At 47.2% G+C, this 27,374-nt stretch overlaps 1 protein-coding gene across 3 annotated transcripts in view; it reads left to right on the forward strand.

Annotated features, from left to right (window-relative positions):
* The window catches only part of GNG12 (G protein subunit gamma 12), a 125,016-nt gene that overhangs the window by 91,501 nt on the left and 6,141 nt on the right, over nucleotides 1–27,374 (forward strand). For all 3 annotated transcript variants that reach the window (XM_022581130.3, XM_089921191.1, XM_030759889.2), the window contains one exon: nucleotides 27,015–27,132. In XM_022581130.3, the coding sequence (XP_022436838.1) occupies nucleotides 27,040–27,132 (93 nt within the window). In that variant the 5' untranslated portion in view covers nucleotides 27,015–27,039. The remainder of the gene's footprint in view (nucleotides 1–27,014; nucleotides 27,133–27,374) is intronic.

Consider the following 27,374-nt stretch of genomic DNA (forward strand, 5'->3'; position numbering starts at 1 on the left):
CCACCACACATGTGCTCTGAATTTCAGCACCAACTTTCTTCAGACCAGTAATTGAGGTATTGCCTTAGAACGGAACTCATTTATTTTTGGCCATGGAATTATTTTAGTGATCTATTTTGCAGGCAATTTAATATGAGAATTATAATTAGACTTTGTTTTAGCTGATTTCAAAATCCATTTACAATTCCCTAAGCATGTTCCTTTTGGCAATGCGAAAGAAATAAGTAGTCCAAGAAGGGTCGCTGAAAGTAAAATGTTTAATTTGCAATAGATAATTTACCAAGTGAGTAATTCTCGTGTCGAAAAATTAAAACTTGATTTGAGCTGCAAACATCATTTTAAGGAAGCTGAGAAGCCCATGTAGGCCTTCAGGAGGGGACACATCTGAATATCCACAACTCTCGGTTCAAATCCTGGCTCCACAGCTCAATTACCTGTACAGACGTGTTGGCCAAGCTAACTCACTCCTCCAAGCCTCAGTTTACACATCTGCAAAATGGGGAGGGAGACACTTCCTTTCTAATGAGGACATTAGAAAGCACAGCCATCTGATGCCTGCACGGACGAGGCCCTGGGGAAAGAGAGGAACCCTTCGAATCTTACATGTGGGGAAACTGAGGCCTGTTAGAAGTAACCCAAAGAAACCATTGTGAGTTGAGCCCACAATCCAATGCCCTAGCTTTTAAGTAACTACCCTCCAGCTCAGTCACCGTCTCCTGATGTTCCTGGCTCCTGACTTCCTCAGGCTGCGTTCGCCAGGAAATTGCCCCGCCATACTGCCTGGACAGCTTCCCTGGGGGAGGAGTGCCCACTGGGGGCACAGGCCCCCAGGGCTGGCATCACAGTCTGAGCCTGTGGGCTGCTCCAGCGGGTTCCCCTGAGAGGCTGCCCTGGTGGCTGCATTACTCACACATCCCTGCCACCCCGCGCAGCTGGCCCCGGCCTGAGCACAGGCTCGTTTACATTGTGGCACAACAGGAAGCAGGGCCGGTGTTCAGAGCCGCGTTGGCTCACGGAGAGCCGTGGCTCCAGGTGCTCTGGGGCCTGCAGCTGTGGCTGTGTCCCTCGCCTCACGTTTGCCCCGGGGTGGGGGTGGGGGTAGCAGTCTTTCTGCGGCAGCTTGGTGGGGCTTTAGTGGGGGACGGTTGAGTGTTTTGGGGGGTGAGAGATTGGTTTGCTTTTTGTCCGCTATCACGTGCTTGGCAGGCATGACCAAAAGGCGGGGCGGGGAGGGTACCTTTTGTGGAGTCAGGGTTCCTACACAGTTCTCCCACAGCGGCTGCAAGTGAAATGGCAGAGGCGTGAGTCACCCTGTGAGACGGGAACAGGAAGACATCCTGTTGATGCCAAAACATTTTCAGTTCAGTTATGAGAATTTACACCCTGCCCCCCCAAAAAAGACAAAAAATCAGCATTCGGCATGCGTCTCCCCGGGCACAGTGGTCCGGCACTGGCTGTGTTCCCTGTGAAGGACGGCCCGGGGCCCAGCTTGGTTTAGTGCTCAGGAAATTGGCCGTGTCCTTGGTCTGCTGTGTCTGTGACGGTATCAGCGAACCCTCTTTGCCAGAGAAACTTTCTGTCTGAGGTTTTGTTTGGTTTTTGATTCTTGTTTTGTTTTTATTCAAATATGTTCCCTTGTTTCTCTTCTCGGGATGGTAATGCACTGTATGGTTTCTTAGGATTTTCTTTTGTGTAAACATTTTTCATGTTTTTCTGACAGGAACTGTTGCTTATGAAGATCAACTAAGAATTTATAATATTTGAGGGATTCTCTGCTCCTTTTAATGGAATTCTCATAATCCCCTTGTTCTTAAATTATCCTTATAATAATGTATTGAATGCTTAGAGGCAGGCACCCTTTTAAAAACTTCACATATACATTAATCCTCACAAGAGCTCCATGAGGTAGAGGGACTATTGTTATTCCCAGTGTGCTGGGACTGAGGCTTGGGTTAAGCAATTTCCAAAGTCACAACGTTAGTTGAATGGCAAGTGCCAGCCCTTAAGCCCCGTTTCTAATCACCCTCTTGGCCAGCACTTACTCAAAAGTCTGGTCAGCAGAGCACTGACCTCATGAGATGTTCCTAGAAAAATGTAACTGTGTTCAAATAATTGGGGGAAATGCTGCAAACCGTATGCCTCTTGCAGATCATAAACGTATCTTAGTGTGGGAAGACCCTGTGTCGTCCTATGTGAAAGAAGCCTACTTATCTTTGTTTGAACTAGGACTCTCCAAAATAGATGTGACATGGACCCTTATTTCCATGTATACCTATTAAGTTGTAATGCGTTTTGAGAAACACCACACTAGTATACGAAAACATATAGCCAGGTGATTGAGAGCTTTGGAGCCAAAGTACCTGGATTGGAATACTGTATCTGCTACTTCCTCTTCCTCACTTTTCCCATCTGTACAATGGCAAAATATAATAGCACTCTCTCACAGGGTGATGGTGAGGACTAAATTAGTCAGTGCATCTAGAAGACCTAGGAGAGTGTTGTATACATGGAGAAGTACTCGATGTTCCAAATGTAGCAGGATGAATCAAAACATTTGCTACTACCTGTGGGGGCTGGCCGAAGCCAAAATGCTATTTCATGGTGCTTAGAAAACACATGAGACAGGAAGCATTGCCCTCCCTCTTTCCCTTGGTGCTCTCTCTAGCTTCCCTGGATTCTCTCTGCCTCTCACCATCTGGTTGGTCCAGATAGCAGCTCAGAGCTGGGCTCAGGTCTCTGCCCTTGAGTCAGGATTAGCATGCACTCTTGCTGGGACAGGGGACAGCTATCGGCATTAACCACATGCCTGTGGGTGGCCCCAGCAGAATCTGCAGAGAGAATGTACTGGTAAGAAAGGAACTCAGGTTCCCTGTGTTTAAACAAGGCAGCTGCCCTTGCACACTGTTGGCTCCTGGACTTCCAGAAGGGGAAACTGTTGCAAAGCATTGCACTTTCACTGAATTTGCTGCTCCCCCTGTCACCTGCCACTAACCAGAGCAGCTCCTCCAAGGGGGTCCAGCGCTGGATGAGAAGCCTTGCAATTCTGCAGGCTCGGCTTCTGGTCCTGGTGTCTCAGCACCCAGCCAGCCTGAGCCGCCTCGTGCAAAGTCCTGCAGCAGACAGATAGCACTTGGTGGGGCCCGGTTCTTCCCCTCCTCTGCATGTTCCAAAGTTGGTTGTGCGTTGACTCCCGGGAAGGGTCAGAGAGAAGTCCATTGGAGAGAAGTAGAGCAATTACAGGAACTTACTAGTTTTTAAAATGAACGCCGTGTGTTTACATTGCCCTTTGTGATTTTTCTCTAAATTTTATTTTATTATTTTTTTAACATCTTTTATTTTATTACTTATTTATTTATTTTGGCTGCATTGGGTTTTCATTGCTGTGCGTGGGCCTTCTCTAGTTGCGGCGAGTGGGGGCTGCTGTTCGTTGCGGTGTGTGGGCTTCTCATTGTGGTGGCTTCTCTAGTTGCAGAGCACGGGCTCTAGGCACGCGGGCTTCAGCAGTTGTGGCACATGGGCTCAGTAGTTGTGGCTCGCGGGCTCTAGAGCGCAGGTTCAGTAGTTGTGGCGCACGGGCTTTGTTGCTCCGCGGTATGTAGGATCTTCCCAGACCAGGGCTCGAACCTGTGTCCCCTGCGTTGGCAGGCAGATTCTTAACCACTGCGCCACCAGGGAAGTCCTCTCTAAATTTTAAATGTCTCAAAATGAGAAATTCAAATTAGAAAAATGCACCAACCCTCTATGTGAGCAAGGCTGGTTGCCCGTAATATATTTATTATTGAGTGAAAAAATGAAATTTGCAGAACTATATGTAAAGATGGCCCCATTTGTTTGAAAATCCACATATATGTGTATGATGTGTGTGTTTGGAAAGGCCAGAGGAAGGTGTGGAAGGAAGGAAAAAGACTAGGGACAGTAGTTACCCCTTTGCCCTTTCGAGTGAAATTAGAAGCAAAGAGTTTTAACTTTTTATTCGATTCACGTGCCTATAGATTGAATTTTTCAACATATTCCTTTTGTTATTAAAAAGAAGAAGAAGAAAATAATAAAAGGGAAACACCCCGAGGTAGACTCCAAAAATAAATAGTAGTGGTTAATAATGGGTGTTGTTTGCCTAGGCGGGGAGGCTTTGCAGTGAGAAGGAAGGAAACAGACCAGACCAGAAAATGGGCCAATTCCAGGCCCAGTGAGTATGGTATAGGCTCGGCTCAGCAGTGCAGTGGGTGGCTTTGGAGCCTGTGCAGTTACAAGTGGTGCTAAGTTTTGCTTTCCCTTTCCCACGCCTTCCCTCCTGTAGGCCACCCAGGCTGCCCAGGTCCTCAGGGGTTCAGCTCCTCCTGTATTGCCCTTGGCCATGGTAAAGCACTTTAATCACCCAGGCCCTGACCAAACGGAGGGGCCATTGCTATCACTGGGTCACCTCTGCAGAGTCCTCACTCCCCGTGAGAGTTCCACAGCCAAACTTTGGAGCCCTGCCCAGCGGGGAAAGATTCGAGTGGGGAGAGGACCTTGACTCAAAAGTCAGGAACTGGGGTCTTTTCCCAGTTCTGAGGGGTCTTAGACAAATCAGATTTCCTTCTGCCTCAGTTTTCTCAGATGCTAGACATACAAAGTAATTTAATTACAGGGTGGTTGTGAGATGTGATAATAGGAGTGAAAGAGCTTCAAAAGGTAAAAGGTGGTGATTTGAAAAGAAAAACTGGCCCCCTGGATGTTATCATTAGCAGTACTATGCTGGGGGTGGGGCAGGCAGGGTACTCAGTGCCTGAGCTGATTTCTCTCCCAACACAGCGTTCACTTTCTGCACTGACTTGGAGGCAGAGCCCCTTCCTTTGCAGTATTCAGAGTACTTGCTGTCCTAGGAATCCCCTCTTTTTTGATAAGAAACACACACGAGGAGGGCCTGAGAGGGTGAATAGTCTGTCTCTTTTTCCCACCTTCCCAGATCCCACCGGAAGCCAGGGAACAGGGCCCAGGGTGAGGCTGGACTCTCGGATTCCACATTCTAGGTGCTAAGCATTTAACTGGACTGTCCTGCTTCAACAGTCACTTTATGGTGAGGGCATCTGTAACTGACTGATGTCAGTGTTTGTTGAAGAATGACACAGAGTGGGACCCCACTCCTCACATACACCTCCTCTAGGGTTTAAGGAACTTTAAACATTCTCCTTTGTGATGACAGGTTTTCCCTCCAGATGTCAGTCATTCAGTGTAGTGAACAGCTGGGCCCAGACATCAAGTCGTACAGGTGAATGGCGCACCTGAACTTGTCCAGCTCATTTATGCTACGCCCTGTAGTTTTTTTCTGTCCCACCTTCCCACTCTCTTTCCTCATTCACTCAAAACCCATTTTAAGGAGACGTTGCATATTCATTTATTAAGTAAATTTTTGTTTGTTTGTTTGTTTGTCTTGTGTGTGGTACGCGGGCCTCTCACTGTTGTGGCCTCTCTCCCGTTGCGGAGCACAGGCTCCAGACGGACGCGCAGGCTCAGCGGCCATGGCTCACAGGCCCAGCCGCTCTGCGGCATGTGGGATCTTCCCGGACCAGGGCACGAACCCGGGTCCCCTGCAGCGGCAGGCGGACTCTCAACCACTGCGCCACCAGGGAAGCCCTATTAAGTAAATATTTATTGAGTGCCACGTGCGTATGACGGTACACTAGCACTGAAACCATATCTGTCTTTCGTTAGCTGAAGTCCAGTGGGGCGAGGAGCACCAGAAGATAAGCACACAGATAACCGCATTACAAGGCAAGAGGCAGTTAAGTGCCAGAGGCAGGACAATGTGTTCTAGACCCTCAAAGGAGAAACAGACCATCTCCATCCATCTGACCTACCAAGGATCATATCAGCCCCTGCTTAAAATTTTTCAGTGGCTCTCAGTTGCCTCCAGCATAAAATCCAAACTCCTGAGCCTGGCAGCCAACCTTTTGACTCTATTCCACACCCCTTCCAGCTCTTCATGGTGTCTCTGCTCTGCCGAACCTAACCGCTACCTGCCTTTCCCTGCACAGCACCAGGGCTTTCATAGCCTTTGCCCCTCCACTTGGAATGCCCTACCCTCCCAGCTCCATAGCTTGCCAGTGTGGTGCCACCTCTCCCATAAAGCCTGCCCAGATTTCCCCCAGCCAGAAGGAATCACTCCCTCTTCTGAACTCCCCTTGTACTGACCTCTCTGTCTCTCCTGATGCAGCTTTTCTGCTTCAAGTTGTTTGTGGACGCACCAGTTTTCTCTCTGCTGGATGGAAAGCTCCCTGAGGGTTTGTTTATTTGTACATGCTCAGTGCCTACCAAAGCATCAGAGCAGCCTCCTGACAAACAGCTGTGGGATGGAGGTGGGGGGAGCTTTAGGTTGGAGGATAAACAGAGACTTGGTGATAGAGGCAACCTGACAGGACCTGGAAGCAGGGGTGGCATCTCAACAGGCGGCTTGGGAAGGGCAAGTCAGAGTTCAATTCCAGGGGCCATTTGAGGAGCTACAAGTCAGGTTATTTTCTCCTACCTCTTTTGGGTTGTGGGTCCCCTTCGATTAATGCTCTGGACCCTCTCCCCAGAAAATGTACATACCCACAGCATTTCATAGAGGGTACCTGGACCTTTTCGGGGAAAGAATCCCAAAGCAAAAACATAGCTGACGACTGGAAAGGTAGATTACAGCCATATTGTGAAGGGTTTCTGGGCCATAGTGAAAGTTGCGTTCACTTCAACAGTTAATCGGGAACAGTTGATGTTTTTGGTTTTTTGTTTCTTACTTTCTTTTGACGTGTTATATCTCGCAGCTGCTGACCCAGATCGTATGCATAATGATTTTTTTCACAAGCTAGACACACACATGTAGCCAGCACTTGGAAAAGTCCCTTTGTGTCCCCTTTGCCACCTTCCCCTTCAGGAGTAACCACTGGCCTGACATCCAACAGCATAGATTAGTTTCACCTGTTTTTGTGCTTAATGGCCTCGTATGGTAGGTACTTCTTTTGACTCTTTGTGTCTGGCTCCTTTCACTCAACATTATATTTGTGAGATTCATCCATATTGTTATACAGTTCCCTGGCGGTCTAGTGGCTAGGATTCGGGGCTTTCATCCATATGGTTGCATGTATTTGGAGCTTGTCATTTGCTATGGAATATTCCGTCGAGTGAGATATTATTCTCCTGCTTGGGTCGTTGAGGCAGTTTCCATCTGGGGGCTGCTACGAACATTCTAATGCATGTCCTTTGGCAGATATAGGACTAGAATGGCAATATGTAAATGTTCTGCCCAAGTGACTATTGCCATATTTTGTGTTCCCTCCCCCCATCCAGTTGATGATTTTTGAGGGGCATCATAAGATTAGAGTTGAATTTTAGGAAGATTTATTTGGCTGTGGTATCTTTGATGTCTCTGAGCAGTGGTTTCAGAGAGCCCTGGGAATCTGCAGAGTCGCCTTAGGGGCTGCCACCAGGCAGAGAGAAGGGAGGCTGAGTTTGTGGTAGTGCTCTGAGCTCCTCGTTCACAGCCACCCTCCAGCAGAGCAGGTGCGCTCGTATCTGTTTCATTAGCTTTTGCCATTATCTAGGATTACTGGTCCATGGCCAGCAGTCTGACAAGTTGACAGCTGTTGGGGGAGAGCTCAGGGAAACCAAGAAAAGCGAGGCGGTTGTAGTCATCTCCAAGCACATATCGAGGGAGGGCCTTAATAAGAGGTTGACGGCAGGGGCACCAGAGAGGAAGGTGTGGATAGGAAAATAGAACCTGTAGGACTGGTCACCTCTTTGGATGTCAGGGAGCAAGGGGGTGGTCTCAGAAACAGAACTAACGTTTTGAATCTAGGTTACTGTAATAAAGGTTGCTTTCTTAGCAGAGAGTTTGAGAAGCCAAGTCCAGAGAAGGGCCCCCGGGGAGAAGAAGATGGGGAGCCTGACTTCTGACAAGTTTAAGGAACAGGCAGGCTATGTGGATGAGGGGGTCCCGCAGACAGCTCCGGGACCAGACACAGGTGTAAGAATCCTCTGTAAGGGGCTTCCCTAGTGGCTCGGTGGTTAAGAATCTGCCTGCCAATGCAGGGGACCCGGCTTCAAGCCCTGGTCCAGGAGGATCCCACATGCTGCCGAGCAGCTAAGCCCGTGCACCACAACTACTGAGCCCACGCTCTAGAGCCTGCGAGCTACAACTAGCCCGCATGTGTAGAGCCCATGCTCTGCAACAAAAGAAGCCACCGCAAGGAAAAGTAGCCCCCACTCGCCACAACTAGAGAAAGCTTGCGAGCAGCAACGAAGACCCAACACAGCCAAAAATAAATTAATGAATGAATGAATTAAAAAAAAAAAAGAATCCTCTGCAAGCCCTTGGAGGGAGATGGAAGGAGGGAGGACAGAGAGAGGAAAAATAAGCACGCAGGCAAAGTCTTCAAGGACAGCTGAGCTTGGAGGACTTGGAGAGGGAAAGATGTCAGCCCGGGAGACAGAGCGGGACAGTCGGAGGCATGCAGACGCGCCCAGGGGAGGATCGGGGCTCAGAGACCGAGGGCAGAGTCAGGAGGGTGGGACAGTCCAGCAGTGTCAGTGTCAAAAACTGGACTTGTTCCAAGAGTTCTTCAGCTTTATCTGGAATCATGACATTTCACGGAAGTGCCTTCTTAACCATCAGTAATGTTCAGGGTTATGTGCTATTGTGCTGTTATCTCTGAAAACTGGCAACAGCGTGCCCTTGCACATGGTAACTCGCCCAGAAATTTCAGTTCACTCTGATAGCCCTTCCCAGAACATTCTGGCTAAAAAAGCTTACTGTATTTGTGAGCATGGCTTTATTTTAAAACATCCATGAACAGTATTTTCTCCCCCATATGCTTGCTTGCTTCAGAACCCACTTGGTAAGGAAAGCTCCCCTGCCCATCCCTCCCCTATTTGGGCTGATCCCCGCTTATAAAGTCTTCTGGGGATTCAGAAGCAACTCTGTGCTGACCACACACCCCCCTCCCATGTGCGTAATTCTTTCAGGGCACTAGATTCACCTGTTCGTGTCCCTACACAGTTTACTTTAGTGACTTTGTCCCTGCCGTGATCATTATGACAATATATAAATATTAAGTGCTTAAACCAATGATCTGAGGAATTCTAAAGAGCAGGAAAGAGAGGACCACTCAGAGAGAAGCAAAGAAGAGGTGCAGAGCGTGTACATTGTTGTCCTTTGCTAAGAATGAGGAAGCTGAGACCCAGAGAGGGCAAATGACTGGCCACCAGTTCGGCACGTGAGGAGTCAGGGAGTCCCAGGCGTTGTGCTGAGCAGCCCTGATGTATTCTAGTCCCTGCGGCTCTTTTATCCAAATGTACATCCAGATCACCCGGAACTTTTTCAGAATGTACTTTTCCCAGGACTTACCCTGATGTTCTGATTCTGGAGGTTTGGGGGTGAACTTCAGACCTGGGCGCACTGAAAGAACTGCCCAGGTGATTCTGAAAGCAACCCTGTTAGGAGTCCAACATCTAGTCACTTTGTGGTTTCTGTGTTTCACTCCACGCTACCTCTTAAGTACAGGTATAATCTGCGTCTAAGAAAATGTCATTAAACGGGTTGTGTCTCAGAGAGGAAAAACCAATACTTTCCTCTATTTAAGAAGTATATGGGGGCTTCCCTGGTGGCGCAGTGGTTGAGAGTCCGCCTGCCGATGCAGGGGACGCGGGTTCGTGCCCCGGTCCGGGAAGATCCCACATGCCGCAGAGCGGCTGGGCCCATGGGCCATGGCTGCTGAGCCTGCGCGTCCGGAGGCTGTGCTCCGCAACGGGAGAGGCCACAACAGTGAGAGGCCCACGTACCGCAAAAAAATAAATAAATATACTATATGGAATTACTAAAAGTGAATGTTACACTAAATATTAAGAAGGGAAGCACCTGATAGGCTACTAAGAAATAAGAGTCTTGTGAGGCAAAGGATTCTGATACTTTTCCGGTTATCTGCAAAAATATCTTACCTGTTGACCACATACATTTGCATGCTAAATTGAAGAAGTTCAACAAGTCCATAAGTAGAAATTAAAATGAAATTAAGTATTTAGTTGAAGCTATCTGATATAGATGGTATATGAGAAAGCACTTCATAAATTGGAGGCATTATTGGGATACCAGACTTACCCCATTAGAAATAGAATACCAGATTTCGACATTGGGTCGAGGCAGAAGTGACGTACAAACATGTGGCAGCATCTGTATGTGACACATAGGTATGTTTCCCCAGAATTTAGCTGGGGATGGTTTTCATTTATAAATGAAGGCACAAGCATCCTGTGATCATGTGATCACTCTGGGTCAGTTCATTTATCAATGTTGACACTGACAGGTCATGGCTGTTTATAAGACTTGAATATGTTTATTTTTTCAATCGACTAAAATCAGTCTCATAATTTCTACATGTAATATAAACACGTCATTTATTTTGACTTATATTATACATAAAATTGTTCCAAAGAATCTCATGTGCTTCTGAAAATACCCCAAGGACAAACTTTTTTTTTTTTAACATCTTTATTGGGGTATAATTGCTTTACAATGGTGTGTTAATTTCTGCTTTATAACAAAGTGAATCAGTTATACATATACATATATCCCCATATCTCTTCCCTCTTGCGTCTCCCTCCCTCCCAGTCTCCCTATTTCACCCCTCCAGGCTGTCACAAAGCACTGAGCTAATATCCCTGTGCCATGCGGCTGCTTCCCACTAGCTATCTACCTTACTACGTTTGTTAGTGTGTATATGTCCAAGGACAAACTTTTGACAAAATCTACTTCAACCTTCTGAAACTCGTATTTGGTCACAGACAACTAAGTGCTGATTTCTTATGATCTCTCCCAGGAATTTAGTCCCTGGACTCATTAAGTGTTAGAAAAATTTAACTTTACAGTTAAATGCCTGAATAAATAATAGGCACTAATGTTGTCATTATTGGTATTAGCATTTGCTGGAAGGCGTATGTTACTCCCAGTGCCACTCATAAGATGAATTACCCTTGGGAAGCAGCCCCCTTCCTTCCACTGTAAGCACCTGACCTGCAGAAGCAGACTTAAGCAATGGAGGCATCTTTCTTTCCAGAGCTTGCAGCATCACAACTGTACTTTCCTATATTCATCCTTAATATAAGGGGGAAAGTGCCACCGAGGCCAGAGTCCAGATAAGGAGCTGCTTTTGAAACCAAGGGTAGCAGGTAGCCTAAAACCAACATCTATGTCACCCTCCTTTCATAAGTACAGGAATGAGGAAAGTATATGCCCTAGTGTTCATTTTGGAAACTCAAGTAAAACTGTGCTTAAGACATAAGAAGGAGTTGTGTAAAATGTTATACTTCAGAGATGTTTGTTATGGTTCCTAATTGATATATAATCAGAAACAGAGCTAATACAGTGAGTTTCTCTGACTTGACCTCTTCATCCGGAGGTAACGCATCTGGGAAAGTATTACCTGAAGGAATCCTTTTGTAATGTGACATGATCCCCATTTGTTTCAGAAATTCTGAGTTTTATACATTGGGTTCAGGCCCTTATCATCACTCATCTAAAATACTGCCACAGATCCCTGTGTCATAATTTTATTGGAGAAAGTATTGAGTTCCTGCCGTGTGTCCAGCCCCAGGAATATATTGCGCCTTCTGTTTGCTGAATTAGGAAAAGGAAAAATTGCAAAGCCATTGCTTCCTGCCAGGGCTATCCATGTGTCTCGTAACAAACCAAATCAGTATGTGTTTATCTTGTGTGTCTTGTATATGGAAGAAGTAGAGACCTGTGTAATATGGGGTGGCTGGCCTCAAGGGCCAGCCATCAGAGAGAGAATTAGACTTAAAGAAGGACTCTGGTGGGTGAAGTAGATGCAAAATATTTGTGAGAAGTATGATGACTGTAGTCGTAAAGCCAGCCCTTGGGACGTGTGGTCTGGTAAGTTACTAGAACACCAAGAGAAGCAGAATATTTGAAATAGTTCTGGCCTGGAAAATCTGGGGCTGAGAGTGGCCATAGAAATTCTTTATCTGGGCTTACAGGCAGCATCCTTTCCCACTGCATTCCGTTTGATGTTCTTGTTTTGTGAAATTCTTGTGTTTAAGAGAACAAACCTTAACAAGCAAGCTGTTGGTAGTAACATGCTGTGTATTTAAATTGATGTCCTCTTTCCAGTGGTCTTGAGTGTCGTTCTGTCATGATCTACCTTTTGCTTGATTCAGCCCCCTTTCTCAAAAGTTCTGTATCTCATTGAAAGAAAAATTTTAATGGATTTGAATTAATTCATATTTCTGAGGAATTTTATATCCCCTGTTAAGAGATATTCTGAAATTTTACAGAACTCAGTGAGCTGCAGTAGAAGTGTGCCATTTGGGTGCCAGATTATTTAAATTGCATTGATGTTGCTGATGAGGTTTGGACCTTAAATGACTTGGCTTGGTTTCCTAGTCCATGTTTTCCCTCAAGTAACTTTTTTTTTTTTTTGGAAAAGGAGGGAATCAACAAATTTGCTTTGGAAGGGAGAGCTCTAATCCTTTTACATAGAGAATGAGTTAGAAGTACAGGAAGCTTCCTTGGGGACCCCTTGTATCTTCAGTTCTTTCCCTTTGAAAATATATGAACTTTTAGGTTCCGTGAGTCTCAAAACAAACAGGTACTTTACCTGTGAGGGCCAGCATGGAAAGTTCATCTTGCTGGTCATTCCAGGAATTCGATAGACACTGCTTTTCCCCAATGCAGTTATCAAGTCCGGACGTGTTGGAAAGGAGGTTGGGCATATTCCCTGGCTATCGTTTCATGGGAGAAGGTGAGATGAAGAAAGAAAGAAAAATTAAGTATCCTGTTATGTAGTCGGTAGCATGTGCGAGTTATGGGTATCGGGACCATCGAGACCAGAGTTGGGCCTTTTTTTTTTTTTTTTTTTTTGGTCAGTGAGTGCAAGGAGGGTGCGAAGCTTCCTGACAAGTTAAACTTTGGCACCTGTGACTCAGGGCCTGAGTGCCACGTACAGTGGGCAGAGGGCCCAGATCATGGCTGTTTTAATCCCCTCTGTGCCTCCTAAAAAGGCAGTTAAATTACTTCCTCTGTACTGTGGACATTGGACATACTTGCTAGATGGTAATCTGGAAGAGGTAACAGTAGATAATAATTAACGTATCTTCCACTCTTTCATGACAGAGCTCATCTTATGGCGTTGGTCATTATCATGTTATAGGTTATGAAGTGTTTAGGATCATAGAATTTTACTCAACTTTTTATCCTTGAAATTTTCAAACATACACAAAAGTAGGATGCACTCCGTGTACCTGCCACCGAGCTTCAACAATTAGCAACAGATTTCATAGCCAGTCTTGCTTCATCTACCTCTTCACCCACTCTCACTAGCCTTCTCGTTTGGCACCATAGATTAGTTTTGCCTTGAACTGTAAGAAAATGGAATTAGTATGCACTCTTCTGTGACTGGCGTCCTTCGCTCAGCATGACGTCTAAGGGATTCGCCCATGTTGTTGGTGCATCGGTAGTTGGTTTCCCTTTTTCCTCACCTATTAGAAGGCTTTCAGCCGCGTTCCTCTCATATTCCCCTGCGCTCACCATTCCTGAATCAATGCTTCTCTCTTGGTCCCTTATCCTTCGACCTCCCTTCCCTTCACACGGTGGAAACCACTCACTCAGGGGCCCCCCCCATCACCAAGTTCCATGAGCTATGCTTGCTCTCTCCTTCCTTTATCCCTGTAAAGTGACTAATAACTGCCCCTCCTCCTGGTTTCGTGAATAACAATTACTGGGATTTTTTTTTTTTTTTTAATCATGAAAGCATCACTTGTGGTTGAGAGCACAGACTCTGGAGCCAGGCTGCCGGGATCGCAGTGCTGGCTCCTGCACTTACCTTCGCTCTGACCTTGGCTGTGTTCTAAGCGTCTGCCTCCCTCAGTTCCTTTAATCCTAAACTGGGAAAAACAATAGTAACAACCTCATAGTGTTGTTTTGAGGATGAAGTAAGTTAATATCTGTAAAGCTCTTAGAACAATGCTTGGCAAGTGTAAGTGCTGTACAAGTATTAGCTATTAAGAGCAAAAAAATAAATAAAAACGTACACACTGCAGGAGTGCATAAAAACACTGAAAATCCCCTAAAATCCTCACCACCTATCTATAGCTACATTGTGGACTATTCCAGTGTGTTATTTGGATATATTTTAACTAAACATATTTATAACTAACTGACTAAACATATTTACACAGCATTAACGTGCCCTTCCTGCCTCTCTTCCCCTAGCTTTTGTGACGGTGTCGCCCTGCCCCTTCTCTGCTCCTTTGAAGCTGCCGTTATTGTCCCCTGACACACGGGGAAGGCCCAAGGGTGCGCCCTGCTCTTTTCTTCATGCTCTCCCTCCAAAGTCTAGCACTCAGCCACCATTTCCGGGCTGTTGATCCCCATCCAGCCCAAAGAAAGAAGTCTTGTTCATTCTTACGTTTCCTATCTCTTGCATCCAGCTTTTTCTTTACATTCCAATTGCCTCCATATATTTGAAACCTTATGCTCTAACTCCTAATGGCAGTAATGATGCTGATAGATAAGATTGAGTGGTTTCCGTGTGCCAGGCTCTTTTCTATATGATCCCATTTAATCATTACAGTCCTATGAGGTAGGCACTCTCGTTACCCCATTTTACAGATAGAGCGCCTCGGGGTTCAGTGAGGCTAAGTGGCTCATTCCACATACACACGAAGTGGCACAGCCCAGATTTGAACCCAGTTCCATCTGATCGTAAATATGACCTATACCAGGCTTCCCTGGTGGCGCAGTGTTTGAGAGTCCGCCTGCCGATGCAGGGGACACGGGTTCGTGCCCCGGTCCGAGAAGATCCCACATGCCACGGAGCGGCTGGGCTCATGTGAGCCATGGCCGCTGAGCCTGCGCGTCCAGAGCCTGTGCTCCGCAACGGGAGAGGCCACAACAGTGAGAGGCCCACGTACCAAAAAAAAAAAAAAAAAAAAAAATGACCTATACCGTATTGCCTGCCCTCTAGACCTTCCATGGAAATGCTCTACTTGTCTCTCTCTACCCCCCACTTCTATTCCATCCTACAAAAGGTTTTTGGGTTGTTTTTCTGATAACACTTCCTATGCCTGTCATTCTGGTCAGAAACCTTCAGTGGCTCCCATTTTCACATAACAGAATCAGCTTTCATCCACTCTCTACTGCTCCCCTCAATAACCGTTCTAAATTCTCCCCACTCCTTTGCCACCACCCATCCAGTTCGTATCCTTAAGGGATTGATCCATTTAAGAACTGTATCCTTCGTGCATGTCTGCTTGCTCAAGCCCTCACTGACTCTGTCTTCTCTAAGCTCCTAATGCTTGCGCTTGGCATGCCTTATTGGCCCACTGATATTCCTTATTCATATTCAGGGCTTAGTCCATCTTGTTGGAGTCACAAGCCCCTTAATCACCAGTGTAACAGCCCACATTCATTGTTTGTCGGCCATGCCCAGCCCAGCTGGTGACTGTAAATGTCAGTGTGCTGCACACACACGTCTCAGTCCTTCTCAGCCTTTCTCTCTCTCAAACGCCCCCCACTCCTACGCCTTCAAGCAGCTGTGCTGTTCAAAGCATGAGAATGACTACCTAGTTGCTTCTTAATCGAAAATGGATGTAACGGCGTTTACCTGTTGCCTCACTTTCAGCTCTCCAGTTAGGTGTTCGGTTGTTTGTCTTAACTCGCTGTGGGCATGTAGGTGAGCTCCTCTCTGCTTAGCAGGATTAGAAAGCACATCCTCTGCTCAAAGTCAGGGAGATGCTAGGCCTTTATGACCAGAATCCTAAATATCTCTGTTCTGCTGCTTTGTCAGCCCACCAGGAATGAGGGTGGAATGGCTGTGTTGGGGACAACAGCCCGGGTAAGGGATCTCATTGCAGACAGCGTCCAGCCCTGCTCCGCTAGGGGAGGTAGAGGGAGTGCAAGGCAGATCCCTCAGGAAGGCTGATGGGGAGGACTCCAGCTGTCACATAGATGGAGAAGAAGGCACCTGTTTTCTGAGTTTGGGTATCAGAAGGGCCATCAACCACATAACCACAGGTAAGAGATGAATGGGCCTTCGGAATGTTCTACCTCCTTCCTTAGATTGGTCCTGTGTCCCTTGCCAGGAATCACTTCCTCAAGGCAAAGTCCCTGTGTCTTTTGGAACCGAACGATGCTATATGAAATGAGAGAATGATTTCCAAACGACATGAGAACATAGCCCAGAGACCGTTTCCTTGCACCCCAAGGTGCTCAGTATCTGTGCAGGGAAGGAGCCGGAGGGTGGGGACGACTCCAGACGGGAGACCCTAGATCTCTGCTCCTCCACAAGTGGGCTTCACACCACACCAGCAACGTCAGCCTCACCGGAAACTTCGCACAAATGCAAGTTCTCCCCCCAGCCCAGACCTACCGACTCAGAAACTCAGAGATAGAGAAGCACTGTTCCAGGGGGCTTCCTCACGTCATATAGCATCGTTTGCTCCCCAAAGCAGTGAGCCCTTTGAAGGCAGGAATTCAGTCTTCCGCTTCTCTGATCATGCCCACTTCCTCTCTCCAGCCCCAGCAAGCTTCTCCTGTAGAACCTGCAGACAGATGTGATGTGTGCAGTGATGGCTAGGAACACCAGGGTTGATTTCAGCCCTGGAGAGCTTCAGTTTTCTCATCTGGAAGATGGGCTAATAACACCACCTTCACCATAACCCCCAAATATATAGTTAAAATAAAAAAACAGGGTACAGAGCAATGCATGAGATGCTCCCGTTTGTATTTTTTGGAACAGGTATGTGGGTAATCACGTTTGTGTATGTGTGTGATGTCTTCAGAAGGAAACACGAGAAACTGGTAACAGTGATTACCTTGGGAAGTCTAGACTAGAAGGACAGCTATTTTTTGTTGCCTACGCCTTTTGACTGTTTAAAATTTTGACTATGCACGTATATTCTTTTCAAAACTAGTTAATGAAATAATAGTAATTTCTTTTTCAGAGGTGCTGTAAAGAGTAAGTAAGATAACTTGACATAAAGCCCTGAACACAGTGCCTGGCACAGGAAAAGCACTCTGTTAGTGTCAGCCTTTGTCTTCAGTATTAAATAGTTGTGGAATTCATCCATTCATTTATTTATTCATTCATGAATAAACAAATGGGACATGCAGCTGTCCTCAGCCAGCCACGCAGATATGAGCAAATCATTTCTCAGCCAGTCTCACTATGCTAGGTAGAGAGTAAAACTTGTTTGTAAAGGTCACTCTCAGTCTTGATGGTAAACACGTGCCTCTGCATGGCTGGACCCTAGCTCGGCATACACGGTGGGGGGAGCTGGACCCTGCACCTCTGCAGTGCACGTCAGAGAGCTGCTCCCTCGGCCCGCCTCCACTGGCTGTGAACCTGTTTGGGGCACAGTATGGGGGTGCAGAGCAGCATTGCCCTCAGAACCTGGGCACCACGCAAGTGGCCAGCCCATGCTGGAGGTGAAAGTTCACAGTCCCAGAAACTGGCCCTGATCGGGTGCATCGGAGTCCCAGGGACCCCAGCCCAGCTCCTCAGAGCTGTGAAGGGTAACCTTTGGCTTGGAACAGGCAGTCTTTTGCAGGGTACATGGGGGAAGGAGCAGCAAGGTGTATCCTGTTTCTAAGAAGACAAACACTGTACACATTAACATCCCAGGGTGATAGGTTCACACTGGCTGATGTGTTGTATTGGTTGCTATATTGAGTGTCTTAACCTAACCCAGGTATTTATTGAGGCCCCATTCTCTGCATTAGTCACTACGAGAGAGAAGATGGCATGGATAACGCACCTGCCTGGTTAAGGGTGTGGCTTTGAAGTAGGAGAATTCTGGGTTCAAATCCTGTTTCTGCCACTTTCTAGCTTTCTGATCTTGGCAAATTCTTTAACCTTCCTGAGCTTCAGTCCCAATAGGTATAATAAATGTGACCTCTTACAGTTGCAGGCAGTATTAAGTGAAGTATTATCTGTAGAGAGTACTTGACATAGTAGCTGGCACATAGTAAGTAATGAATGAATGTACTTGCTATACTATTATTATTGAGCTAAACTTCCCACAGTTTAGTGGGAAGACGATTTTCACACACAAAGTCAACTACATAACAATAAGCATTAAATAACGCACAGTTAAGCATTGAAATAAATAAATGGTGTTGCGGACCCTTTTTGAGAGCTTGATGATAGCTATAAATCCTCACTTCAGAAAAAATAAACATAGGCGCACAACTGAATTTTGCATGCGATTTTAGGGGCTTCATTCACATCTCCCCCTGCCTCTCCCATCTCATGCGTGGGCCATCCCTTAGGGGTCCTTGAAACCCCTGAGCTTCAAGCATATAGCAAGAATTCGTAGGGGGAATTAGTCACTGTAAGCAAAAGTATTGATAGTTAGGGAGCCCTTCCTGGAAGAGCTAAAAATGTGAACTAGCCTAAAAGAAGAGAGAATTTAAATTGGCCAAGAGAAGCAGGCGGAGAACTTGGGTGGAGATTTGCAGATGGGACTTGAAAACGCAGCCCACAAAGCCAGAGGATGGGTTGACAGCCCCCTGAGGCTACAGCAGTATACAGCAGGTGAGGTTCCAGCTGGGCCCCTGGAGTCAGACTGCCTGGGCTCAAATCCCAGCCAAGCAGCTTGCTAGCTGTTTGACGCTAGGTACGTATTTAACCCCTCTGTGCCTCAGTTTCTTCATTTATAAAATGGGGATGAAAATACATAGAATTTCTCACAGGGTGATTGTGAGGATTCAGTAGGATAATGTATTGACAGTGATTGGCATATAGGCTGGTGTCTGGTGTAAGCTCTGTGTAGCAATAAGCTGCTTTTAAGATTAGGATTTTTATTATGGGGCCAAAATACTAGGGAGGATCTTGACTGCAAAGCTGAGCCCTTTGGACTTTTTCTGGAGTTCCTGGTGAATCCCTGGAACTTCTTTGAGCCAGAGAGAAATAAACTGAAAATGGTACTTTATCTGAGCATATGCTGGTCAGGATAGATTAGACTGGAGGAAAATAAGGGACGTAAGTGGTTATGAGGCTGTTGCAATAGCCCTAACTTGAGGTGCTGGGAGCCAAGACCGGAAAATGGGGAGAAATTTCAATGCGGGGTTTGTCAGAGTCGGAATCAAAAGAATTTAGAAAGTGCCAGCGTCTAAGGTTACGCTGTTCAGTAAAGGTCGCTGTGACTGCTGAGCACTTGAAATGTGGCTCATCCAAATCGAGATGTGCTGTAAGCGCAAAATGCATGCTGAGCTTCAAAGATTTAGTACCCAAAAGAATAAAATATCTCGATTTTTTTAACATTGGTTTACGTTTTAATTTTGGTCATATTGGGCTAAATAAAATATATTAATTTCACTTTTTAATTTTTTTTTTCATGTGGCTACTAGAAAATTTAACCTCACATATGTGGCTCACATTTCTGTTGGACAAAGCTTGATTTTAGGAATTGGAAGGAGGGCTAATGCAAAAGGATGCCTCGTGACCAGGACAACGGCGGTGTCACTCATTGAGAAAGGGACATGAGAAAGATTGGGGGCAGGCGGCTATGTTGCATCGGGTTTTAGGTGTGTTGTGTTTGAAGCAGCTGTGCAGCATTCGAGTGTAAATTGAAATAGGCTTTTTTATTTAGACATTGGAATTAAGGTGAAGGGTCAGGGCTGTATGCACAAGAAGTGTGTTGGTCTTAGCTAAAGTCCTTAATGGGTAAGGCATCTACTGTCACTGAGGACCACTGCAGGTCAGGCAGGTGCTGAGTAATTTACGTATGTTCTCTCATATCCTCCTGGTACAACCCTGTTAGGTAGGTTCTATTATTATCCCTTCCCATTTTACAGATGAGGGAACTGAAGGTCAGAGAAGTGAAACAACATGGGGTAGTCCGTGATGAGCCAGGATTCGAATTTATCTGACTCTAAAGGCTCTTGTTCACTCTGCTACACCAGCCCTCCAGGACTGGGCCCCTGAGAAAACCAGACTCAGAAGAAGGAACAAGAGCTGTAGAAAGGAACAGCATTAGACAGGCAAGAACATGATGGTCTGGTGTCTCGGAAGCCAGGGAGGAGACACTTTCCAAAAGGAAGTAGCTGTTAGGAAAACAAATTTAGACTTGAGTTACAAAGGATGTTAAATGCTAAGAACTGTTTCAAACTGAAGGAGGGTTAATCCTGTAGGTTAAGGTCATTAGAAGGAGTTAGAATTTTCCAGGACTTGTCCAGACCTTTGAAAAGTTAAGCATAGGTAGGAAGTGGCATTCTTTTAAACTGACCTGTTCTAAGACCCAGGCAGAAATAAACATGGGTCGAACCAAGAGGCAGAGACTCTAATAATCATCACTGGTGTTTCTCAGGAGGACCTGTATCGGAATCCTTTAGAAAGCTTGTAAATACAGATTCTTGGGCTCTGCATCGGATATAATGAATCAGATTTTCTTGAACAAATGCCCCAGGTGTTCTAGATACACAGTTAAGTTAGGAACCAGCTGCTCAGGCTATGCAGCTCTCTCCTCTGGATTTATTACCCAGGATTGCCTCATTCTCATGGCTCCCTGCCAGCTTCGCTAGGGCACAGGAGGACGATGGGACCATCCTGCGTCTTTAGCAGTAGTCCTACCTGGAATCTGGGGCAGTCCTTCTTTTAAATAAGAGCAACCAGCTCTCCTTCGCTTAGATCTTCTCTCAAGGCCATTGAACTCCCCACTTCTACCGTCATTGCTATGGAAACCACCTATCTGAAGGAGCAACAGGCCCTAAAGGGAGGCCTTGTCTTCTTTGTCCAGTGCTTCTGGCTGACGCTTGGCCTTGCTTTCTCCCGATTCCTTCCTTGTGTCTTTGATGTTCAGAGGCCTGCAGTAAAGAGTGGCGATGGAGAGGATGACCTTGAGAGTCAGGTGGCCCTGAGTCCCAGCTCTGCTACGTAAATCAGCGTGATCTTCGGCAAGATCTTTTAACCTCTCTGTGCTTCATCTATAAAGCAGAAATGATAAAAGAATTCATCTCTAAGAAGATTAAATGAAATGATTCTTGGAATTTACTTACCTGGCACATACTAAGTACTCAGTAAGCGGTGGTGGTTTTTTGAATTTTATCATCATAACGATAGCAATAACATCTTCATCACCATCATCATTATTCAGTGACATGTGCCCTGGATGTCAGGTAAAATCTACTAATCAGAGATACCAGACAAAGACTTCAAAGGGTTATTAGCAAGTTTAAAAGCATCTGCTTTTAGAGGAAGTGCTCTGTTGAGGTTTTGAGAGAGAATCGTTCTCTTTCTTTTTCACTCTGCTGATTCTGAGCCCACACATACTTCTCTTAGAAAGGAACATCACTGTCACTTCGCTGTCTCTTCCCCACCGCGAAGCACGTCTTCCACCGCTCTGTGCAGCCCTTCCTCATCTGTCCATCTTATTTTCCATCCCCCCTAGGCCAGCAACTTGTTCCTTGCGCTCTGTGTTCTCGGAACTGGACAGGAGCAGGGCAGGACATGCAGCCAGCCAGTCACAGGTTCAACTACCCTTGGCCTCATTGCCTGCGAGCTTTGTTTGCGGGGGGTGGGGGGGGGGGTGTTAGGACTATACCTTGTGAATTCTGGGGGGATACAATTCAGCTGATAACACTGGGAGAGGTAGTTTACTTTCCCACTCCAGGAGCGGGGAGAAGGTCAGGGCCTGCGGGTGCTCAGAGGGCTTCCCACGGGCTGTGATCAGCGGATGCAGCTACCAAGTGCTCAGCAGGGGTGTCCTCTGTGTTTACTACACTCACATGCTTATTTTATCTGATGCCTTAACAGTCCTTTGAGATAGAAAAGTATTATTATCCCCATTTTTCCCATGAGGAAGTTGAGGCTTAGATAGGCTACAGGTCCCGCCCAGGGCGCCAAAGGTAAGAAGGGGCAGGGGCAGGGATGAGTCCAAGTCCCCTGGCCTAATCCTTGAGCATGTCCCAGGAACTAAATATCCGAGGCACAGTGTAAAGGCTGTGCCACAAGTTCAAATAGAGGGCCTGGCAGGTGTGCCTCTGCTCAGATCCAGCCCACTTGTGTAAGATTTTCTGATTTTTCCAGAAATTTTTCTTTTTAAGGTGAAATCTCTTCATTTTTCAAGTGTTGACAATTAAAACACACACACATTCTCTCTCTCTCTCTCTCTCTCCCTCCCTCCCTCCCTCCCTCCCTCCCTCTCTCTCTCTCTCTCCCCCCCCTCTCCCCCCTCCCCCTCTCTCCCTCCCTCCCTCCCTCCCTCCCTCCCTCCCTCCATCCACACACACACACACACACACACAATTTAGTTAACCCTCTGTGGGACCCAACCAAACACATCTGCAGTCTGCATTCAGCCTGCAGGCTCTGATAGAAAATAATAAGTGTTCATGAGAATAGAAAACCGGTTCTTAGGGGCCTGACTGTCCACTCCCTGAACTCCTGCCAAGACCCTATCAGTAGATGTTGCTACCTGATCACATTACCTTGAAACTCTTCTTTTACTGTCTGAATTTTTCCCTTGTTTCCCACTGAACACGTGGTTTTCAGTATTAACCAGCCTGGGGGCCCAGCACTGGTTACATGTCTGTGTGTACCGGGTGCACCAGTGCCAGGCGCTCCGGTTTGTCTTTCCAACAAGCCTGTGAGACAGACTGCTGTCCCATTTAGAAGAGAGCTGGGGTAGGACATTGATGGTTGAAGGCAGGATCAGAGGGTAAGTGGTAGCCTGCTGGCTTTTTTTTTTTTTTTTTTTTTTGCAACCTGCTCTTTTATTACAGCCACAAGGGGTGTGTTTGCTCAGAAAGTTGGCGTCACTCCAGTGATTCAGTTACTGGCCAGGCCATGATGACTTGTGATTCAGATCCTGGGGCTTCCTGGTGCCTTCCCCCCAGAGTGTGCTCTGTGACACACTTTCCATCCCCACCCTCCTCTCCCTGCTTCAGGTCCCACTAGACAAAGATTAAAATGCCCACATTTCCCTAAAGTGACAACTTGTTCCTAGGAATTTCTAGGAAGCTGAGAATTCAGATGGATAATAGCATTAAAACCAATGCAAAGTATTTGAGTAGCTAAATACTACTTATGTTTATTCAAATCTCTCAGCCACATGTAAAAGTGGAAACAAGGCTGCGGACGCAATAGGCAGAGTTTTATCAAACCCGGGTGTCTGCACAGGCAGGCACAGGCCTGGGCCCTTCTGGGTGGGTTATCCAGTGACTCCAGAAGTTGACCTCAGTCCTTGCCTAATAGCCACAGCGAGCACATTCTCACTTAGCTTATGGATATGAGAGGGGAGACCTGTCTTCCAGGGCACTAGACAGACAAGCAGATGCCTTCTGCACCAGAAGGGGTGTTGCACAAACGTGAAGCCATCAGCAAGGCCACAACTCCAGGTCATGGAGTGTCAAGGTCGCCCTTGATGAGAACCACATCGTAGACTGTTCAGTGATGTCCAGAGTGTTTGCAAATCAAATTAATTGGAATTGCATCCTTTCCTTGATACAATAGGAAGTGTGGCTTCTGGGGTGGAGAGGCTTAAAAGCTAGTTCAAGGCTCTGAGCTGGGTTAACTTGGAGCAAGTTTTTCTAATTTTGGCTGCCTCATCTATAAAACAAGGATGAAAAAGTAATTTACCTTTCAGGCTGAGAGTGAGGCTTGACAGACGAATGCAGATGAAAGTATGTGTGTGCTCTAAGGTCCTATACATCGGGTGCTGTTTGTCTTGGAAGCTATTTTTGGAGTAAGAATAACGCAAGTTTTTTATCCAGGTAGTAGCACAAACAAACAGCCAGACATCCGTGCATTGAGGGAAGACCAAAGACACCCTCTGAGGGTGCAGAGAGGCTCAGAGATGTTTGTGTCCCAGCCTCTCGGTCTGGTTCTGCCCCAGCCCAGCTGTTGAGGCAATGCAGAGCAGCTGCAAGTGGGGAGGACGTCCTCAGCAAGACCTCCTGCTCCTGTAAACACCACCCACCACTCAGACGTCAAGCAGCCGTGACCCTGCTTTCGTACATGTGAGGCAGCTCAGCCCACCGAGTTCCTTGAAGAGGTTCCTTAAGTTAAAACGACATGATTTTGATTTGACTTCTCCATTGGACGCATGTTATCATAAGTTGTTTTTTTTTTAATTAATTAATTTATTTTTGCTGTGTTGGGTCTTCGTTTCTGCACGAGGGCCTTCTCCAGTTGTGGCAAGCGGGGGCCACTCTTCATCGCGGTGCGTGGGCCTCTCACTATCGCGATTTCTCTTGTTGGGGAGCACAGGCTCCAGACGCGCAAGCTCAGTAGTTGTGGCTCATGGGCCCAGTTGCTCCGCGGCATGTGGGATCTTCCCAGACCAGGGCTCGAACCCGTGTCCCCTGCATCGGCAGGCAGATTCTCAACCACTGCGCCACCAGAGAAGCCCAAGAAATTATGTTCTTTACCAGTGGCCCAGTGTACAACTTTTTCTAGAGGGATCCCCAGCAGAAGGGAGCGGGAAGCTATCTGAGGGATAGGGAGGGGGCTCTCTGTGAAGGAGCAGGTCAGAACACAGATGTCAGAAGTGGGGAAAGCTGTAACAGCCCCAAGCTGGCAAGCATGCACTGTGAACCACTGGCTGTTTATAATCGTGACTATAATACAGTCAGGAAGTAAGTCGTCCGTGTAGCAGATGCAAAGTTTCTCACCAATTTTAGGAGGACCTACCCAAGCATTTTATAACTAAAGCCAAATTGTGGCCTATTTCCTTACAGCTGTGTGGGTGGGAGGGGCCATGGCTGACCCAGTCCTGATACGTGTGTGAAATGTTCTGCAGTTACAGGAAAACTTGCTCAGGCCTTGGAAACTTTATGCCCTAGAGGTTGAGAAGAAGAGACTGCTTGGCGTTATTTTCCTGCAAAGGGAACATTTAGAAAATCCTAAGGGTGCAGCCTGGAAACCACAGGCCACTCAGAAAGGGTGTCACGTTCGCATTCTGAAGGCTGGGGGCCAATCCTCAGAACCGGCGCCAGCTGGCAGGGGAGCCCAGTTTAACATGCTACAGGGAACAAAATGAGGACCAGCGCGCTGTGAATCAGGGCACTTCAAACTGTTCGCAGAAAGGCTGCCTGCTGCCTTAGACCCGTTTCAAAGGCTCTGTTAACAGGTGCTTGCTGGGAGCGCAGAAGGGCTGGGCCAGACCGCTGGGTGTGTGCAAAGTCACCGGGAGGAGACCCTCAGCCTCTCCTTTGGGTGGGGCAGGATGAGTGCGGAATCCGAGGAGGAGGCAGCTTGTCTGGAAGTGTGTTGTAACCGGGTCGCCCAAGGCAAGGCCAGCGTGCCCTGCCACGCGCTGGCTCCTCCCAATTTCCTGCAGGGCTTGGGCTCCCTTATGCTAGGGGAATCCTCAGAGGGCTGTTTCCAGCCATTCTATTCCGTCCTGACACCAGAGTGCAGCAGAATTGCCTGGGGCGCATGCCCACAGCCCACCCAGACCAGTCGGTCAAGACGCTTGGAGGCCCATTGACCAGGTGGAGGCAGGTAGGTACACAGAGGATTCCCATTCATTGTGCTGGGTGTGACCCCCAAGGATAAATACAATAGCAGCTGCTGTGTATGGAGTGCCTTGGTCCTGTGCAAAACACTGCATGTGCACCAGTGAATTGAATCCTCAAAAACAGTAGTATCCCTATATTACAAATGAGGAAGCATGGGCTCATAGAGGTCCAGTAACTGGAAGAGGGTCCAAACCAGGAACGTGAAGCTTGCTGATTAGGTTGGACTTCAAAGTTCCGCACGCAGTTAAAAGCACAGTTTTATTTGGGCATTTGATCCAAAGCTGCCTCTGACTTCAGAAGGTACAAGCCCTACCCAAGTCCTTGAACTCAGCATCCTGAGTGCAGTAGAACTCCGGTGGACACCGCAGGAGCTGTGGGTTGCTGTTTTCGGCAGCCTTGTCTAATGTAAGCCTTTATGGCAGATAACGCCTTGTGCACCTGCAGCCCCTCCAGAAGGTTGAGTCAGCCTGCGTTTGCTGCTGGCGCCACGGTGCCCTCAGACTTTGCTGAGTCCTTGACTAGCGCCGGCGAGGCACACCTACTGTCCACCCGCTCTGACTCATAAAACTGCCAGGGCTGCCAGCTCTGCGATGTCTTCCAATGCCACCGTGCCGAGAGAGAACTTAGCCACATATGGCAGGGGCACCAGGCAGTGCTTTTCCCCAGCCCGCCTTCCCCTTGGACTATGCCATTGGGCAACTAGACTGGTCGAAGCTCAAGGTCCGGGATGTTTCCTTTGTTTTCACTGGGAGAGAGAGGCAGAGGGCAGGCCCACGCACATGTGATGGGGGTGTGGGATTAGCCAGTGCCCTGGCCACCAGGATGAAGCCAGAGAGGTCAACGGGGTGGGGCAGGGGGGGAGGTGCTGATGTAATTCCATTAAATATTTCAGGCTTGAGGCTGTATCCTATGTGACTTTTGCTGTGGATCTGTCATTGAGAGTCTTTCAGCTGAAAGGTTCCCACTTTTTCCTGAATAAAGGCTTCCTTATCTGCCTAACTTTCTCCAAACGACTGCAAATCTTGATAGCACCTAAAAATGCACCCTTTGTGCAGAGTTCTCCAGAAGCGCTCTCTTCTGCCCTTTTCTGTTGCCAGGATTTGTATCAGTGAATAGTTGGGTAAGAGAGCCAAAACGACATGAAATCAAACCTTCTATTAACGTACAGGGCAGTGATGTTAACCTGCACATGGAGCATGGCCCGCGTTGGCCGGAGGCCTGGTAACTACCACGGATGTGTGTGTGTGTTTGTTTCCCCTTAGAAAACGCTACCTTATGCTGTATATGGGGTGCATGGATTAAACTACTAGTACTGGGTTTCTGCAGACGAAAGATTCATGAAGGTGCTCAAAAGGATTACAAGCTTAGAAACTGAGGCCGCCACTCCCGTTGCTGAGGGGCTTTGTGGTAGCAGCCTCCAAGAGGCTGTGGTGACCGGGAATGCATCCTTTTCCCCTCAAAGCATTATGAATGTCTAAGCAACTTAAAGATGACTGTTCTTCACCTTTGACAAAAAAGTTCTCTTCAGATTTCAGGTGAAACCGTAACTGAAGATGTCGACCAAGACAGCCAGCACCAACAACATCGCCCAGGCACGAAGGACTGTGCAGCAGTTGAGAATGGAAGCCTCCATCGAAAGAATAAAGGTAAGAGCCTTGAGTGGGTCAGACGTGTTTTCGGACCGGCTCCCTCTGCCCTCCCAAGGCTGGGCCACATTTCTGAGAAGGTGGATGCCATGTAATTGGGCCAGGTGCCAGGCTGTTCCCTGAGCCAGCTGAAAGCCTCCGAATCTTAACTTTCATTTCAACGTAGCACTGGCGATACAAAGTGTCTATGTGAGGCTCTCTGTGTGGACAGAAAACCTAAAGCCCGTGACAGGATTTCCTGA

Source organism: Delphinapterus leucas, chromosome 1 (assembly GCF_059928025.1).
Source record: "Delphinapterus leucas isolate spDelLeu-1000000601 "Yukka" chromosome 1, BTC_Dleu_Yukka2, whole genome shotgun sequence".
Lineage (NCBI taxonomy): Eukaryota > Metazoa > Chordata > Mammalia > Artiodactyla > Monodontidae > Delphinapterus > Delphinapterus leucas.